This window comes from Oncorhynchus nerka, unplaced genomic scaffold, assembly GCF_034236695.1.
Source record: "Oncorhynchus nerka isolate Pitt River unplaced genomic scaffold, Oner_Uvic_2.0 unplaced_scaffold_696, whole genome shotgun sequence".
Classification (NCBI taxonomy): domain Eukaryota; kingdom Metazoa; phylum Chordata; class Actinopteri; order Salmoniformes; family Salmonidae; genus Oncorhynchus; species Oncorhynchus nerka.
In genome coordinates this window covers 292,940-310,068 of record NW_027040474.1, presented here as the reverse complement: position 1 = coordinate 310,068, position 17,129 = coordinate 292,940, and the positions used below count along the sequence as shown (strand labels likewise).

The 17,129-nt window shown below is 43.5% G+C and overlaps 2 protein-coding genes across 2 annotated transcripts in view; both read right to left on the bottom strand.

The window, feature by feature from the left end:
* The window catches only part of LOC135571201 (scavenger receptor cysteine-rich type 1 protein M130-like), a 105,789-nt gene extending 103,977 nt beyond the window's left edge, over positions 1-1,812 (bottom strand). Inside the window, exon 1 of the mRNA XM_065016993.1 lies at positions 1,297-1,812. Coding sequence (XP_064873065.1) covers positions 1,297-1,339 — 43 coding nt within the window. The 5' untranslated portion in view covers positions 1,340-1,812. The remainder of the gene's footprint in view (positions 1-1,296) is intronic.
* Positions 1,813-10,020: 8,208 nt separating this feature from the next.
* Positions 10,021-12,126, bottom strand: LOC135571207 (uncharacterized). The gene is made up of 5 exons (XM_065016997.1): positions 11,945-12,126; positions 11,544-11,819; positions 10,772-11,086; positions 10,580-10,668; positions 10,021-10,452 (listed from the first exon to the last, which is right to left on the bottom strand). Exons 2-5 carry the CDS (start codon positions 11,713-11,715, stop codon positions 10,318-10,320), a joined length of 711 nt encoding a protein of 236 aa, XP_064873069.1. The 5' UTR covers positions 11,716-11,819; positions 11,945-12,126; the 3' UTR covers positions 10,021-10,317.
* Positions 12,127-17,129: the final 5,003 nt, after the last annotated feature.

Below are 17,129 nucleotides of genomic sequence, written 5' to 3'. Positions count from 1 at the left end.
ACAGTACTGGACCACTAGGGTGAAAAAATGTTCCCGGAAGTTTACAAAAAATTATAAATTACATATTTGTATTTTGTTTTATTTTTTGTGGGGAGCTGCAGCACCCACATCATGCCTCCTTCCCTCAGCTATACTCTGTCTCCTCCCCTCCTCTCCTCTCCTCTCCTCTCTCCTCTCCTCTCTCCTCTCCTCTGCCCTCCCCACCCCTCCTCTCTCCTCTCCTCTGCCCTCCCCACCCCCTCCCCTCCTCTCTCTCTCCCTCTGCCCTTCCCACCCCTCCTTCCCTCAGCTATACTCTGTCTCCTCCCCTCCTCTCCTCTCTCTCTCCTCTGCCCTCCCCACCCCCGCCCCTCCTCTCCTCTCCTCTCCTCTGCCCTCCCCACCCCCTCCTTCCCTCAGCTATACTCTGTCTCCTCCCCTCTTCTCTCCTCTGCCCTCCCCACCCCTCCCCTCCTCTCTCTCTCCCTCTGCCCTCCCCACCCCCTCCTTCCCTCAGCTATACTCTGTCTCCTCCCCTCTCTCTCTCCTCTTCTCTCCTCTGCCCTCCCCACCCCCCTCCCCTCCCCTCTCTCTCCTCTGCCCTCCCCACCCCCTCCTTCCCTCAGCTATACTCTGTCTCCTCCCCCTCTCTCTCTCCTCTTCTCTCCTCTGCCCTCCCCACCCCCTCCCCTCCTCTCTCTCTCTCTCCTCTGCCCTCCCCACCCCTCCCCTCCTCTCTCTCTCTCCTCTCCCTCTGCCCTCCCCACCCCTCCTCCTCTCTCTCCTCTCCTCTGCCCTCCCCACCCCTCCCCTCCTCTCTCTCTCCTCTCCTCTACCCTCCCCACCCCCCCTCTCTCTCCTCTGCCCTCCCCACCCCCTCCTTTCTCTCTCTCGTTCTCTCTCTCTTCCTGACATGTAGCATCAGGCCTGTTGATCTTAACTCAGGTCACAGACCTCTGCCATCTACACTCCCCCTTCTCCTACTCTAACATAACACCAATATTAAATATAATACATCAAATATACACTTAACTCTTTCATTTACATAGAGACAGATACAGTCAATCATTGACACACTGAATATACAACAGTCAGATGCATGACACCATCACAACTTAACTGACATTAGTGCCTGTCCCCAGATGGACAGTTAGACTACAGTAAAGTACATTTACAGGTGATCACATCATTGTCCTGCTTTGAGACACATTTTTACTGTCTGCTTCCCAGTTGTATGTTATTTTACTAACCCTGCAAATGGTAAAATATCTTACAATATTACTGTCACACGTGTATATCAGTATAACAGCATCTTACCTCTGCTCCACAACAGGGTCATCAGTACCACTGCAGGTATCATATCTGTCTCTAACTGGGGCTCCACTGACGAAACAAGTCTACTGTCATGAAGAGAGGACTGAAGAGTGAGAAATACTGCTAGGCTATATGACTTCTATCTCATTACTTCCTTACTTCTATGACGTGACAAACCTTTAAGCAGATAAGATCAGTTAAACCCACCAACATACAGGAAACACTGACATTAGAAAAACTCCACAGGAAACTGCTGGCAGAGCAGCAAAGTTACACATAGTTGTCCTATAACATCACAAGTTCACAGCTGATTATATACATGTGGTCACTACCTGGTGGTATGATCACCTACGTCAATGTATGTGTGTATCAATAAGCTGAGGTTACCTTATAAAGTAACCTGGTACAGTAGCTTCTCTGAATTCATTAGCATTGACCACTGTCACACAATATCAACATGTCAAAACCAGACAGTGGTTACTTCTCTTTATCTAGTTTCAGTTTGACTCAGACCCAGCCTGCAAGCACACTCTCACAACAGCGAGGGCCTAACCACAAAGACTAATATAGACTCAGACCCAGCCTGCAAGCAGACTCTCACAACAGCGAGGGCCTAACCACAAAGACTAATATAGACTCAGACCCAGCCTGCAAGCACACTCTCACATCAGCCAGGGCCTAACCACAAAGACTAATATAGATGCTTGTACAACGTATTGACAAGAGATAAAAAGAATCTGCCCACTCCATCAAACAATGGGTACAACAACACAGGGCATTCACGGACCTCATGGAACCACGGACCGCACCTGCAGAAACTGGACAAGCACCTGTAGAAACTGGACAACAGGGGGAAGCAGAGGAGATACCTATCATAGACTTCTCCCAGCTGACGCTTGACATACCCCCACGCCACATCCAGTGGTAGAAACAACCAGCTGGTATGATTGAGTAGAATCAGCCAACAGTAACACGGAAGCAGCAATGTGAGAGTCAGTAGTGCATGACCTTAAATGGTAATAATAGGAAGCAGCAATGTGAGAGTCAGTAGTGCATGACATTAAATGGTAATAATAGGAAGCAGCAATGTGAGAGTCAGTAGTGCATGACCTTAAATGGTAATAATAGGAAGCAGCAATGTGAGAGTCAGTAGTGCATGACCTTAAATGGTAATAATAGGAAGCAGCAATGTGAGAGTCAGTAGTGCATGACCTTAAATGGTAATAATAGGAAGCAGCAATGTGAGAGTCAGTAGTGCATGACCTTAAATGGTAATAATAGGAAGCAGCAATGTGAGAGTCAGTAGTGCATGACCTTAAATGGTAATAATAGGAAGCAGCAATGTGAGAGTCAGTAGTGCATGACCTTAAATGGTAATAATAGGAAGCAGCAATGTGAGAGTCAGTAGTGCATGACCTTAAATGGTAATAATAGGAAGCAGCAATGTGAGAGTCATTAGTGCATGACCTTAAATGGTAATAATAGGAAGCAGCAATGTGAGAGTCAGTAGTGCATGACCTTAAATGGTAATAATAGGAAGCAGCAATGTGAGAGTAGACTCAGACCCAGCCTGCAAGCCCACTCTCACATCAGCCAGGGCCTAACCACAAAGACTAATATAGACTCAGACCCAGCCTGCAAGCCCACTCTCACATCAGCCAGGGCCTAACCACAAAGACTAATATAGACTCAGACCCAGCCTGCAAGCCCACTCTCACATTAGCCAGGGCCTAACCACAAAGACTAATATAGACTCAGACCTAGCCTGCAAGCCCACTCTCACATCAGCCAGGGCCTAACCACAAAGACTAATATAGATGCTTGTACAACGTATAGTGGCAGAGTTTTAGACACATAGAATCAGTATCTATTATAAGGCCTGCAGCAAAACAGATGAATCTTCAAGTCCCCTTAATCACTAATGGGGAGGGTCTTTGGGACCCAACCTCTACAATGACATTAACACTTGGTAGAATATAGAACTTTTACAATTAAACATATTGGTTGTCCCTGTTGGGTAGCAACTTCACCAGCTTGTTGTTGTTGTTCTGAAGCATCTTGTGTGATGTTGGTCTTGAGGGGAGAAGGTGAGAGAAGATGGATTCTATTCATATGCTGTCCAGCTTCTGAAGAACGTATGGTGCTAGAATGGAGAGGAGATCAGTAAACAACAGAATGTATGGTGCTAGAATGGAGAGGAGCTCAGTAAACAACAGAACGTATGGTGCTAGAATGGAGAGGAGCTCAGTAAACAACAGAACGTATGGTGCTAGAATGGAGAGGAGATCAGTAAACAACAGAACGTATGGTGCTAGAATGGAGAGGAGATCAGTAAACAACAGAACGTATGGTGCTAGAATGGAGAGGAGATCAGTAAACAACAGAACGTATGGTGCTAGAATGGAGAGGAGATCAGTAAACAACAGAACGTATGGTGCTAGAATGGAGAGGAGATCAGTAAACAACATAACGTATGGTGCTAGAATGGAGAGGAGATCAGTAAACGACAGAACGTATGGTGCTAGAATGGAGAGGAGATCAGTAAACAACAGAACGTATGGTGCTAGAATGGAGGGGAGATCAGTAAACAACAGAACGTATGGTGCTAGAATGGAGAGGAGATCAGTAAACAACAGAACGTATGGTGCTAGAATGGAGAGGAGATCAGTAAACAACAGAACGTATGGTGCTAGTATGAAGAGGTGAGGAGGTCAATAAACAGTATATTTAGATTCTCTCCACAACTAGACAGTTACAGTACATTTGACATTAAAGTAAAATCCTAATTGTATATGTACTTACCTATATAGACACACTTCCCAGGTTTGACAGACAAAAACTTGCTACAAAGACTATTTTCCTGACTGTCTCTACTGATGGCCTTTAACAGCAGAATAAAATAAGTGGGATATTTAAACAGCACTGAAACAGAGTAGGTTGCTAGTTGACGATGTGTTGTAAATTGTTTCAATGCTTCCGTCTACAGATCTTCTAATGTATTGTAATACCACATGTACCAATACAGTAGAATAGACAGTGACACTGTGTAATGATACAATGACCCTCCATCCAATGCTGCTGTTGTGCAACATTGTGACGCCACTGACATGTTTACAGGTTGCCATGCCGACGAAAGAGAAGGTGTTTTCATTCTGTAACAAGGCCTTCACTTCAGTCTGGATGGCTGGTTGACTGCAGACAGGTTACACAGTATCAGTGGAGGTGTTAGGCTGTTTCTGCTCTCCTCCCAACTACTAATGGAATTGTCCTGCCAATGCAACGTATGAAAATGTATCCAGTCACTACTGTAAGTCTCTCTGGATAAGAGCGTCTGCTAAATGACTCACATGTTCAATGTAATGTTCAGTTTGACAATATCAATGGAATAGACCAAAGCAGAGCCATGTATTTAGATATGAACAGATATCTCGATTGAGGATCATGTCAGTATTTAGCTACGTTATTAGCTGTTTTGCTCACCAAAGGCGGAACAAAGTGAAACTGTTGACGTCAAAGCCTCAGTTCCGGGAGAGTAGTGGGTGAAACCATTCACCTCAGGAAAAGGGGTGATATAAATAACGTTTCCTTTCATTATGTGTTACTGAATTCATTAAGATATTTGCTGCCATTGTAGTAAGGTTGATAATACGAGAGGTCTTCGGACCTACCATTTTTGTGTAATTTTCTTTGAAAGAACAACTAGTGTGTTTTGAGTGCTTCTCCCCTATTTGGGAAGTTGGTCTGCCCGCTCCTCAGTCTGACAGATATTCTGAGAGCAGGTTCGAGTCCTCTTCCTCTGTACATAAAAACTGTTTCAAACTGTATAACACAATAGTGGTTTTGGAAAACTGGTTCATATATCCTAAAGTCAATAGCGAATGTGGCTCTGTATATATTTATTTAGCCGTTCATGAATTGAAGACCTATTTCAGCCAGTTAACCAAGTTGTTGCTGTCTTAGCTAGCCGTGTTAATGACGAGCTAACGAGCACCGTTGGTCTCTGCACTACAATGTCACGCTAGTTATTACCAGCAGGTGATTTACTAGCAGGTGACTTATTGAAATATTAAGTGAATGTTTATTTTCTTACTACCTTAAAAGGTTTATATAAAAGGGTTGTACTTGTGCTCTGTATTTATGGATTAATATCACTTCACATTGAGGGTATGTATCAATAACGTTACTGTTGTTCCAATCTAACAGATATCTTGTGTCCTACCTAACCATGTATCACTACTGTTGTTCCTATCTAACAGATATCTTGTGTCCTACCTAACCATGTATCACTACTGTTGTTCCTATCTAACAGATATATTGTGTCCTACCTAACCATGTATCACTACTGTTGTTCCTATCTAACAGATATCTTGTGTCCTACCTAACCATGTATCACTACTGTTGTTCCTATCTAACAGATATCTTGTGTCCTACCTAACCATGTATCACTACTGTTGTTCCTATCTAACAGATATCTTGTGTCCTACCTAACCATGTATCACTACTGTTGTTCCTATCTAACAGATATCTTGTGTCCTACCTAACCATGTGTCACTACTGTTGTTCCTATCTAACAGATATCTTGTGTCCTACCTAACCATGTATCACTACTGTTGTTCCTATCTAACAGATATCTTGTGTCCTACCTAACCATGTATCACTACTGTTGTTCCTATCTAACAGATATCTTGTGTCCTACCTAACCATGTATCACTACTGTTGCTCCTATCTAACAGATATATTGTGTCCTATCTGTCAATGTCTGTCATCACTATTTGATATCTTTCACTGCAGATAAAAACTGAGTCAACCTGAAGTGTGGGTGTCCGTGTGCCTTTCTTCTGGGGGGCGATGTGAAGTTGGTTCCACCAGGTGTCTGTACTATATAAACACTGCTAATCCAACAATAGTGTAGGTGTCTGTACTATATAAACACTGCTAATCCAACAATAGTGCTAGGTGTCTGTACTATATAAACACTGCTAATCCAACAATAGTGCTAGGTGTCTGTACTATATAAACACTGCTAATACAACAATAGTGCTAGGTGTCTGTACTATATAAACACTGCTAATCCAACAATAGTGCTAGGTGTCTGTACTATATAAACACTGCTAATCCAACAATAGTGCTAGGTGTCTGTACTATATAAACACTGCTAATACAACAATAGTGCTAGGTGTCTGTACTATATAAACACTGCTAATACAACAATAGTGCTAGGTGTCTGTACTATATAAACACTGCTAATCCAACAATAGTGCTAGGTGTCTGTACTATATAAACACTGCTAATCCAACAATAGTGCTAGGTGTCTGTACTATATAAACACTGCTAATCCAACAATAGTGCTAGGTGTCTGTACTATATAAACACTGCTAATCCAACAATAGTGCTAGGTGTCTGTACTATATAAACACTGCTAATCCAACAATAGTGCTAGGTGTCTGTACTATATAAACACTGCTAATCCAACAATAGTGCTAGGTGTCTGTACTATATAAACACTGCTAATCCAACAATAGTGCTAGGTGTCTGTACTATATAAACACTGCTAATCCAACAATAGTGCTAGGTGTCTGTACTATATAAACACTGAATCCAACAATAGTGCTAGGTGTCTGTACTATATAAACACTGCTAATCCAAACAATAGTGCTAGTGTCTGTACTATATAAACACTGCTAATCCAACAATAGTGCTTGGTGTCTCTATTTCCTACTGAACAGACAATAGTGCTAGGTGTCTACTATAAACACTTACAGCAATAGTGCTTAGTCTGTACTATTAAACTGAACAGTACAGCTTGGGTTGGTCTACTATTATCCTACTGAACAGTACAGCTTGGGTTGGTCTACTATTATCCTACTGAACAGTACAGCTTGGGTTGGTCTACTATTATCCTACTGAACAGTACAGCTTGGGTTGGTCTACTATTATCCTACTGAACAGTACAGCTTGGGTTGGTCTACTATTATCCTACTGAACAGTACAGCTTGGGTTGGCCTGTAACAAGTAATTAAAGAGTAAAAAGTAATTAAAGAGCAACAGTAAAATAACAATAGCAGGACTATATACAGGTCAGTACCTGGCTCTCCAGAGAAGACAGGCTATGTGCACACAGCCCACAAAATGAGGTGGAAACTGAGATGCACTTCCTATCCTCCTGCCAAATGTATGACCAGTTAATTCATACTGTATGTTGTAGTCTGTCTAAGAGGGGAATCACACAGACTGATCTCAGTTTATTCATACTGTATGTTGTAGTCTGTCCAAGAGGGGAATCACACAGACTGATCTCAGTTAATTCATACTGTATGTTGTAGTCTGTCCAAGAGGGGAATCACACAGACTGATCTCAGTTAATTCATACTGTATGTTGTAGTCTGTCTAAGAGGGGAATCACACAGACTGATCTCAGTTAATTCATACTGTATGTTGTAGTCTGTCCAAGAGGGGAATCACACAGACTGATCTCAGTTAATTCATACTGTATGTTGTAGTCTGTCCAAGAGGGGAATCACACAGACTGATCTCAGTTAATTCATACTGTATGTTGTAGTCTGTCTAATAATTAAATCACACAAGACTGACAGCCTGTAATTTTATTAAAAGCATTCAGTTGATTACATGGCAGTTTAGAGAGCAACATCATAACACTAATCTACATCATAATCAATATCATAACATTTATAATCAATAACATCATTATCTCTATACTACTAACAACATAACACTAATCTACATCATAATCAATATCATAACATTTATAATCAATAACATCATTATCTCTATACTACTAACAACATAACACTAATCTACATCATAATCAATATCATAACATTTATAATCAATAACATCATTATCTCTATACTACTAACAACATAACACTAATCTACATCATAATCAATATCATAACATTTATAATCAATAACATCATTATCTCTATACTACTAACAACATAACACTAATCTACATCATAATCAATATCATAACATTTATAATCAATAACATCATTATCTCTATACTACTAACAACATAACACTAATCTACATCATAATCAATATCATAACGTTTATAATCAATAACATCATTATCTCTATACTACTAACAACATAACACTAATCTACATCATAATCAATATCATAACATTTATAATCAATAACATCATTATCTCTATACTACCCAACCCATAACACTAATCTACATCATAATCAATAACCCATAACATTTATAATCAAAACATCATGAGAGGTAAACAACCAAACCCCTTTATTAAAAAATGTTTCAAAATACAAAGAATGAACAGATGATTATAAAATACCTGGACTAATAATGGAAACACTTCAAGATAAAGAATCTAAGAGACACTAAATAAGATAAAGAATCTAAGAGACACTAAATAAGATAAAGAATCTAAGAGACACTAAATAAGATAAAGAATCTAAAGACACTAAATAAGATAAAGAATCTAAGAGACACTAAATAAGATAAAGAATCTAAGATAAAGAATCTAAGAGACACTAAATAAGATAAAGAATCTAAGAGACACTAAATAAGATAAAAGAATTTAAGAGACACTAAGATAAAGAATCTAAGAGACACTAAATAAGATAAAGAATCTAAGAGACCCCATAAGATAAAGAATCTAAAGACACCAAATAAGATAAAGAATCCAAGAGACACTAAATAAGACAAAGAATCTAAGAGACTAAATAAGATAAAGAATCTAAAGACACTAAATAAGATAAAGAATCTAAGAACACTAAATAAGATAAAGAATCTAAGAGACACTAAATAAGATAAAGAATCTAAGAGACACTAAATAAGATAAAGAATGTAAGAGACACTAAATAAGATAAAGAATCTAAGAGACACTAAATAAGATAAAGAATCTAAGAGACACAAATAAGATAAAGAATCCAAGACCCCAAATAAGATAAAGAATCTAAGAGACACTAAATAAGATAAAGTTACCTAAACCCCATGACTTAAGAAAAGAATCCCTATGTTACCCAAAGAATCTAAGACCCCATGTTAAAGAACTCCTAAATAAGATAAAGAATCTAAACCCCATGTTAAAGAACCCCATGTTACCCAAACCCCATGTTACCCTAAAGACCCATAAGAAACCCCAGAACTAAGAGACCCATAAATAAGTTCCCAAACCCAAGATAAAAACCCCATATTAAGAGACACTCAATAAGATAAAGAATCTAAACACCAAATAAGATAAAGAAACCCCAAGAGACCAAAACCCCATAAACCTAAAACACCAAAAACCCCAGATAAAAATCCATGTTACCCAAATAAGATGTTACCCAAATCCCCATGTTAATAAACCCCAATGTTACCCAAAACCCCATGATACCCAAAACCCCATGTTACCAAACTCCATGTTACCCAGAACCCCATGTTACCCAAACCCCATGTTACCCAAACCCCATGTTACCCCTCCTGTTACCCAAAATCCCATGTTACCCAAACCCCATGTTACCCCAAACCCCATGTTACCCAAACCCCATGTTACCCCAAACTCCATGTTACCCAAACCCCATGTTACCCCATGTTACCCAAACCCCATGTTACCCCAAACTCCATGTTAACAAAACCCCATGTTACCCCAAACCCCATGTTACCCCAAACCCCATGTTACCCAAACCCCATGTTACCCAAAACCCCATGTTACCCAAAACTCCAAGTTACCAAAACCCCATGTTACCCAAACCCCATGTTACCCAAACCCCATGTTACCCAAAACCCCATGGTACCCAAAAACCCCATGTTACCCAAACCCCATGTTTCTCTGGTGGTAAAAACCAAACTAAATGAATAATGGTGGTTGCAGTCACTACTTTTAGATTTCTTCCAAAGTTCTAGAAAGATAAACTAATTCTGAACGTGTTATTAAAATTAGAATCACTTCAGGTTTATCACCACATTTTAAACACCAGTCCACTGTTGACCATCGATTTAAAACACAAAACTGACCTAAGATCAGCATGTAGGGTCAGATTCATTCTACTCCTACTCCGTCCCCTGGGCTGCTCTCTCCTCTCCCGGTCCAGCTTCAGCTCTGGAGCTCAGAGAGACCATCTCCATGGCATTGACATAAAGATCCATGCTGCTCACCCTGTTCACTCTCTTCTGCCTCCTGGTGGGCTAGGGAGACACAGCACCAACAGTCAGACATTTACTCTCTGGTATCTCCATTCTCTCTCCTTCCCTCTCTCCCTCCCCCTCTTCCTCTAGTTTAAATGTCTTGTAACATCTGAGTAAATGTCTTTACCTTGTAGTACAGGTAGGAGGTGGTGATGGCTGTCAGTAGGATCAGCAGCACTACAACGTGTCTGATGATGAAGGCTGGCAGAGGAGAGGCTGCAAACAGAAACACCTTTGATGAGGGGACTGATCATCATCACATAGATCTGTGGGAAATCTGTCAATGACAAAGTTATAAGTCTGGTTCATGTTCAGTTACCTGTGATGGTGAGGGAGAGGAGCTCACTCTCAGAGGAGAAGTTATGAGAGAAAACATAATTGTCATAAACACAGCTGTAGTTCCCTTGGTGGGAGTCATCTGCAGCAGGGAAGAGGAAGGCAGCAGAGTGATTGACAGCTGGCTGGGTTCTGTTGGAGCCGGTGAACGTGAGGAGGAAGGAGCCTCCTGGGTACTGTGGCTGAGTGGAGCAGGTGATGGTGAAGTTGTAGCCCCTGAACATCTCGGGCCCCTGGTGGCCCCTGAAGACCCCTCCCATTGGGTCAGTCAGGAAGATATCAGGCTGGACCAGGAGATCTGTAACAATAAAAGAGAGCAAGAAAACCTCTTCAACTAGTTTCCTATAGATATGACAATAACATCAGCATGTAACAGTGCCAGCCACCCTCCCTCACAGGGCAACATGAGTAGTGGGCCTACAGTCACTGAGACAACATATGTTGATATCAGGCTGAAGCAGGACATCTGGAACAAGAGGAGAGAAAAAAGAAAACGTAGCTCCTCAACTACTTTCCTCATTTAGATGTGACAATAACATGACATGTGACAGTGGTAGTGAGTAGAGACGTTCACTGAGGTAACACTCAAATACAAAAGCATTCTGGGATATTTAAGTTGTATTTGATTCCTACTTGACTGAGTGATCTATTTAGTAAAGCAGACTGACAAGTTAAACAGTCATCATGAGAGGTGCAGAGGATGTTGTATGAATGAAGGAAATCAGTTGAATATAATTATAATATGTTGTTATTACCTGAGCAGATCACTGTGAGTCCAGGACGGAGATCATAACTTCTCCAACACTCCCTCAGTGAAGACTCAGACCCATCACAGAAAACTCCAAACCCTCTAGTGGTGTTTCCAGGTAGTTCTGAAACAGTGGACCCACAACCCATCTGTCTACACACTACTTCAGCTATAGACATCACGTTAGAGAAAGATCCCACAATCCTCCACTCTCCCTGGTCGTACCGCTCCACTCCACCAGCACAGCGACTGCCTCCTCCCACCAGCCTCACATCATCAGGCTCTGAGAAAAGAAAAGAGAGAGACAGTAATCTTACTATTTTCTCACTAAAACACACCTATATTGTCTCTCATATTCTTCCCTCCAGGTGAGAAACAATGTTGATTGAGTGACAAACTGTTTCTTACCTGAGCAGGTGACTCCAACAGCATTACCAGGTAGGCAGGTGTTCTTCTCTCTGTCTGAGGTGTCACAGTCCAGGAGAAGGGACTCATTACCTTTACACTGGAACTCTTTATCCCAGGTCTGACCCTCACCTTCTCCATAGAGCCCCCCCCCTGTAGAGCTGCAGGAGCCCCACAGCCAACATCCCTACAGACTACCTCTGCATCCTGCCGGTCAAAGTCAGCTTCACACACTGAGGCCCAGGACTGATTGGACTTCACCTCCACTCTCCCAGAGCAGAGACCAGCTCCATCCACAAGACGCACAGACTCTGGAGAAAAAGAGTTGGTTGAACATTCAATCAGTTTTGAGATGACACTGTCAAGGACTAAACACAAATATGTTGGATAAAAGATTGTAGTTTGCTATGTTTGATACTGTAAGAGGTAGAAATGGGTTCTTAGTCACTCAGGATCGGGTTGGGAATAATGCAGGCAGGAGACAGGAATAAGTTCACTTCACTTTATAGAAAATAAACAGCTGGACATCCATCAGGCAGCTTCACTTCAGTACCATCTGATCTACAAGGTCTGATGCTGTATGTCAGGGTCAGGATGGGCCAAGAGTAGAAAAGGTTACTGGTTATGATGACATCACTGGTGAGAACTCAGTGATAAAAATATATTTCATCTCTCCCATATCTCCCTCTTCCTCTCCTCCTCCCTCATTCTCTCTTTGTGACAGTGGTAGTGAGTAGAGACGTTCACTGAGGTAACACTCAAATACAAAGCATTCTGGGATATTTAAGTGGTATTTGATTCCTACTTGACTGAGTGATCTATTTAGTAAAGCAGACTGACAAGTTAAACAGTCATCATGAGAGGTGCAGAGGAAGTTGTATGAATGAAGGAAATCAGTTGAATACAATTATAATATGTTGTTATTACCTGAGCAGATCACTGTGAGTCCAGGAAGGAGATCATACATTCTGGAACACTCCCTCAGTGAAGAAACAGACCCAGAACAGATAAATCCAAACCCTCTAGTGGTGTTTCCACGTAGTGCTGAAACAGTGGAGCCACAACCCATCTGTCTGCACACTACTGCAGCTACATCCTCCTGCTCCCAGTAAGCTACCACAGTCCTCCACTCTCCCTGGTCGTACCACTCCACTCCACCAGCACAGTGACTGCCTCCTCCCACCAGCCTCACATCATCAGGCTCTGAGAAAAGAAAGAGAGAGACAGTAATCTTACTATTTTCTCACTAAAACACACCTATATTGTCTCTCATATTCCTCACTCCAGGTGAGAAACAATGTAGATTGAGTGACAAACTGTTTCTTACCTGAGCAGGTGAGTCCAACAGCATTACCAGGTAGGCAGGTGTTGTTCTCTCTGTCTGAGGTGTCACAGTCCAGGAGAAGGGACTCTTTGCCTTTACACTGGAACTCTTTATCCCAGGTCTGACCCTCACCTTCTCCATAGAGCCCCCCCCTGTAGAGCTGCAGGAGCCCCACAGCCAAGCTCCCCACAGACTACCTCTGCATCCTGCCGGTCAAAGTCAGCTTCACACACTGAGGCCCAGGACTGATTGGACTTCACCTCCACTCTCCCAGAGCAGAGACCAGCTCCACCCACAAGCCGCACAGACTCTGGAGAAAAAGAGTTGGTTGAACATTCAATCAGTTTTGTTGATGACACTGTCAGGGACTAAACACAAATATGTTGGATAAAAGATTGTAGTTTGCTAGTTTGTAGTTTGATTGTAGTCTTAGTCACTCAGGATCGGGTTGGGAATAATGCAGGCAGGAGACAGGAATAAGTTCACTTCACTTTATAGAAAATAAACAGCTGGACATCCATCAGGCAGCTTCACTTCAGTACCATCTGAACTACAATGATCTGCCCATGAACATCTCCCATAAACCAATATGACAAACACAAATATAATGTTTAAATACATCTGACATCTCTCCCTCTATTTAAATGAAATAAAAACACATAAAACATGATACATGGTAATATTATATAATGTACAAATAAATCTCTCAATATGACCAGTCTCTTACCTGAACAGATCACATGACGATAATATTCACCATAACAGACACCAGGTCCTCCTCTGATGTTACACTGTCTAATAGAAGACTCATCTCCATAGCAACTACTATATAGTGTGACTCCTCTTCTTCCATCTTCAATCAGAGGTCCTCTAGATTCAGCTACAGGATTCCCACAGTCCAGCTCTCTACACACAACCTTAACATCTCTCATTCTCCACCAACTAGTACATAGACCTGTCCACTCTCCTTCATAGAAGACTTCTACTGTCCCAGAACAGGAAGTGGTCCCATTCACCAGTCTGACTGAGAGTTCAGCTGTAAACAGCAGAGAGGAAAACACAGTGGTGAGGACAGATGATGACAGTGATTCTGTTATTCTAACAGCAGTGATGCTTTGTGGTTGACAAGTATTAGTAGTTCCATAAAACACTACTTGTTATTGGGGTTTAGAATGGTTTGTATGGACACATGAATTTCTCCATGTGGTATAATAAAGTTGACTAATATTGAACTGCTATAATCACTGTAGATTTATACTCTACCTACCTGGTGGACTGACGCTTTGAGCCTGGAGGTCTGAGGAGAAAGAGAGAGACAGAGGAGAAAGAGAGAGACAGAGAGAGAGAGAAACAAAGGAGAAAGGGAGGAGTCAGAGGAAGAGAGAGGCAGAGGTTAAATGAACATCAACATGACCTTTCATGATGTGATGAGGAAGACAGGCTTATCGTTGGTATGGTGCAACAACACCCATGTGTACATACACTATATATACAAAAGTATGTGGACACCCCTTCAAATTAGTGGATTATATTTCAGCCACACCCCTTCCTGACAGATGTATAAAATCAAGCACTCAGCCATGCAATCTCCATAGACAAACATTGTCAGTTGAATTGAGTTAATGAACTCCCGCTCTCTTCTCCCACCTCTACTCTTCTCTCCTCTACTCTCCTCTTCTCCCCCTCTCTTCTCCTCTCCTCCCCTCTCTACTCCTCACCCCTCTCCTCCCCTCTCACCTCTACTCTCCTCCCCTCTCCTCCCACCTCTACGCTTCTCCCCTCTCCTCTCCTCTTCACCCCCTCTCACCTCCTCTTCAACCCCTCTCTTCTCCTCTTCACCCCCACTCACCTCCTCTTCAACCCCTCTCTTCTCCCCTCTCCTCTTCTCCTCTTCTCCCCTCTCCTTTTCTCCTCCTCTCCTCTCTCCTCCCCACTCGCCTTATCTCCCCATCTCTTCTCCTCCCCCTCTCCTCTCCTCTTCTCACAGTCTCTCTTCTCCTCTTCTTCCCCTCCTCTTCTCCAACTCTCCTCTTCTTCACCTCCCCTCCCCTCTCTCTTCATCTTCTCCCACCTCTACTCTTCTCCCCTTCTCCTCTTCTCCCCCTCTCTCTCCCTCTCTTCTCCTCTCTTCCCCCTCTTCTCTCTCCTCTCTTCTCCTCTTCTCCCCAATTCTACCCCTTTCTTCTCCTCTTCTCACCCCTCTGCTCTTCTCCACCTCTCCATTTCTCCTCTCTTCTCCTCTTCTTCCCCTCCCCTCTACTTCCCCTCCCCTCCCACCTCTGCTTTTCTCCCCCTCTCCTCTCCTCCTCTCTTCTCCTCCCAACTCTTCTTATCTCCCCCTCTCCTCTTCTCCCCCTCTCCTCACCTCTTCTCCCCCTCTCCTCTTCTCCCCTCTCTTCTCCTCCTCTCCCCTCTTTCCTTTTCTCCACTCTCCTCTTCTCCCCCTTTCCTCTTCTCCCCTCCCCTCTCCTTTTCTCCTCCTCTCCTCTCGCCTCCCCACTCGCCTTATCTCCCCCTCTCATCTCCTCTTCTCCCAGTCTCTCTTCTCCTCTTCTTCCCTCTTCTCCCCTCCCCTCTCCTTATCTCCCCCTCTCATCTCCTCTTCTCCCAGTCTCTCTTCTCCTGTATGTATCTTCTCCCCCTCCTCTCCTCTTCTCCCCCTCTCTCCTCCTTTTCTCCCCTCTCCTCTTCTCCCCTCCCCTCTCCTTTTCTCCTCCTCTCCTCTCTCCTCCCCACTCGCCTTATCTCCCCCTACCCCTCTCCTCTCACCTCCTCTCGTACCCCCTCTCCTCTCTCCTCCCCTCTCTTCTCCTCTCCTCCCCCTCTCTTCTCCCCCTCTCCTCTCACCTCTCTTACCCCCTCTCCTCTCCTTCCCCTCTCTTCTCCTCTTCTACCCCTCTCCTCTCTCCTCCTCTCTTACCCCCTCTCCTCTCCTCCCCCTCTCTTCTCCTCTCCTCCACCTCTCTTCACCTCCTCTCCACCTTCTCGTCTTCTCCCCTCCCCTCTCTTCTCGTCTTCTCCCCTCCCCTCTCTTCTAGTCTTCTCCCCACCCCTCTCTTCTCCTCTTCTCCAGCCTCTCTTCTCCTCTCCTCTTCTCCTGCTCTCCTCTTCCGCCCCACCCCTACCCCTTTCCTCTTCTCCTCTCTTCATCTCCCAGTCTCTTTTCTCCCCCTCTTTTCTCCTCTTCTGTCCCTCTCTTCTCCTCTTCTCCCCCATTTTATCCTCCTCTCCTCTCCTCTTTTCTCCCTCTCTCCTTCAATTCACCTGCTCTCTTGTTCTCCCCCTCTCCTCTTCTGACCCTCTATTCTCCTCTACTCATTTACCAGTCTCTCTTCTCCTTCCCCTCCCCTATTCTCCCCCTCTCCTTTCCTTTTCTCCCAGTCTCTCTTATCCTCTTCTCCCCCTTTCCTCTTCTCTCCCTTTCCTTTTCTCCCCTTCTCCTCTCCTCTTCTCCCCCTCTCCTCTCCTTTTCTCCCATTCTCTCCTCTCCTCCCCCTCTACTCTTCCCCCTCTACTCCCCTCTCTTCTCCTCTTCTCCCCTCTCTTCTCCTCTTCTCCCCCTCTCTTCTCCTCTTCTCCCCTTTCCTCGTCACCCCTTCTTTTCTCCTCTTCTCCCCTCTACTCCCCTCTCTTCTCCTCTTCTCCCCCTCTCTTCTCCTCTTCTCCCCCTCTCTTCTCCTCTTCTCCCCTTTCCTCGTCACCCCTTCTTTTCTCCTCTTATCCCCTCTCTTCTCCTCTTCTCCCCTCTCTTCTCCTCTTCTCCCCTTTCCTCGTCACCCCTTCTTTTCTCCTCTTCTCCCCTCTACTCCCCCTCGCTTCTCCTCTCCTCTACTCCCCCTCGCTTCTCCTCTCCTTCTCCTCTCC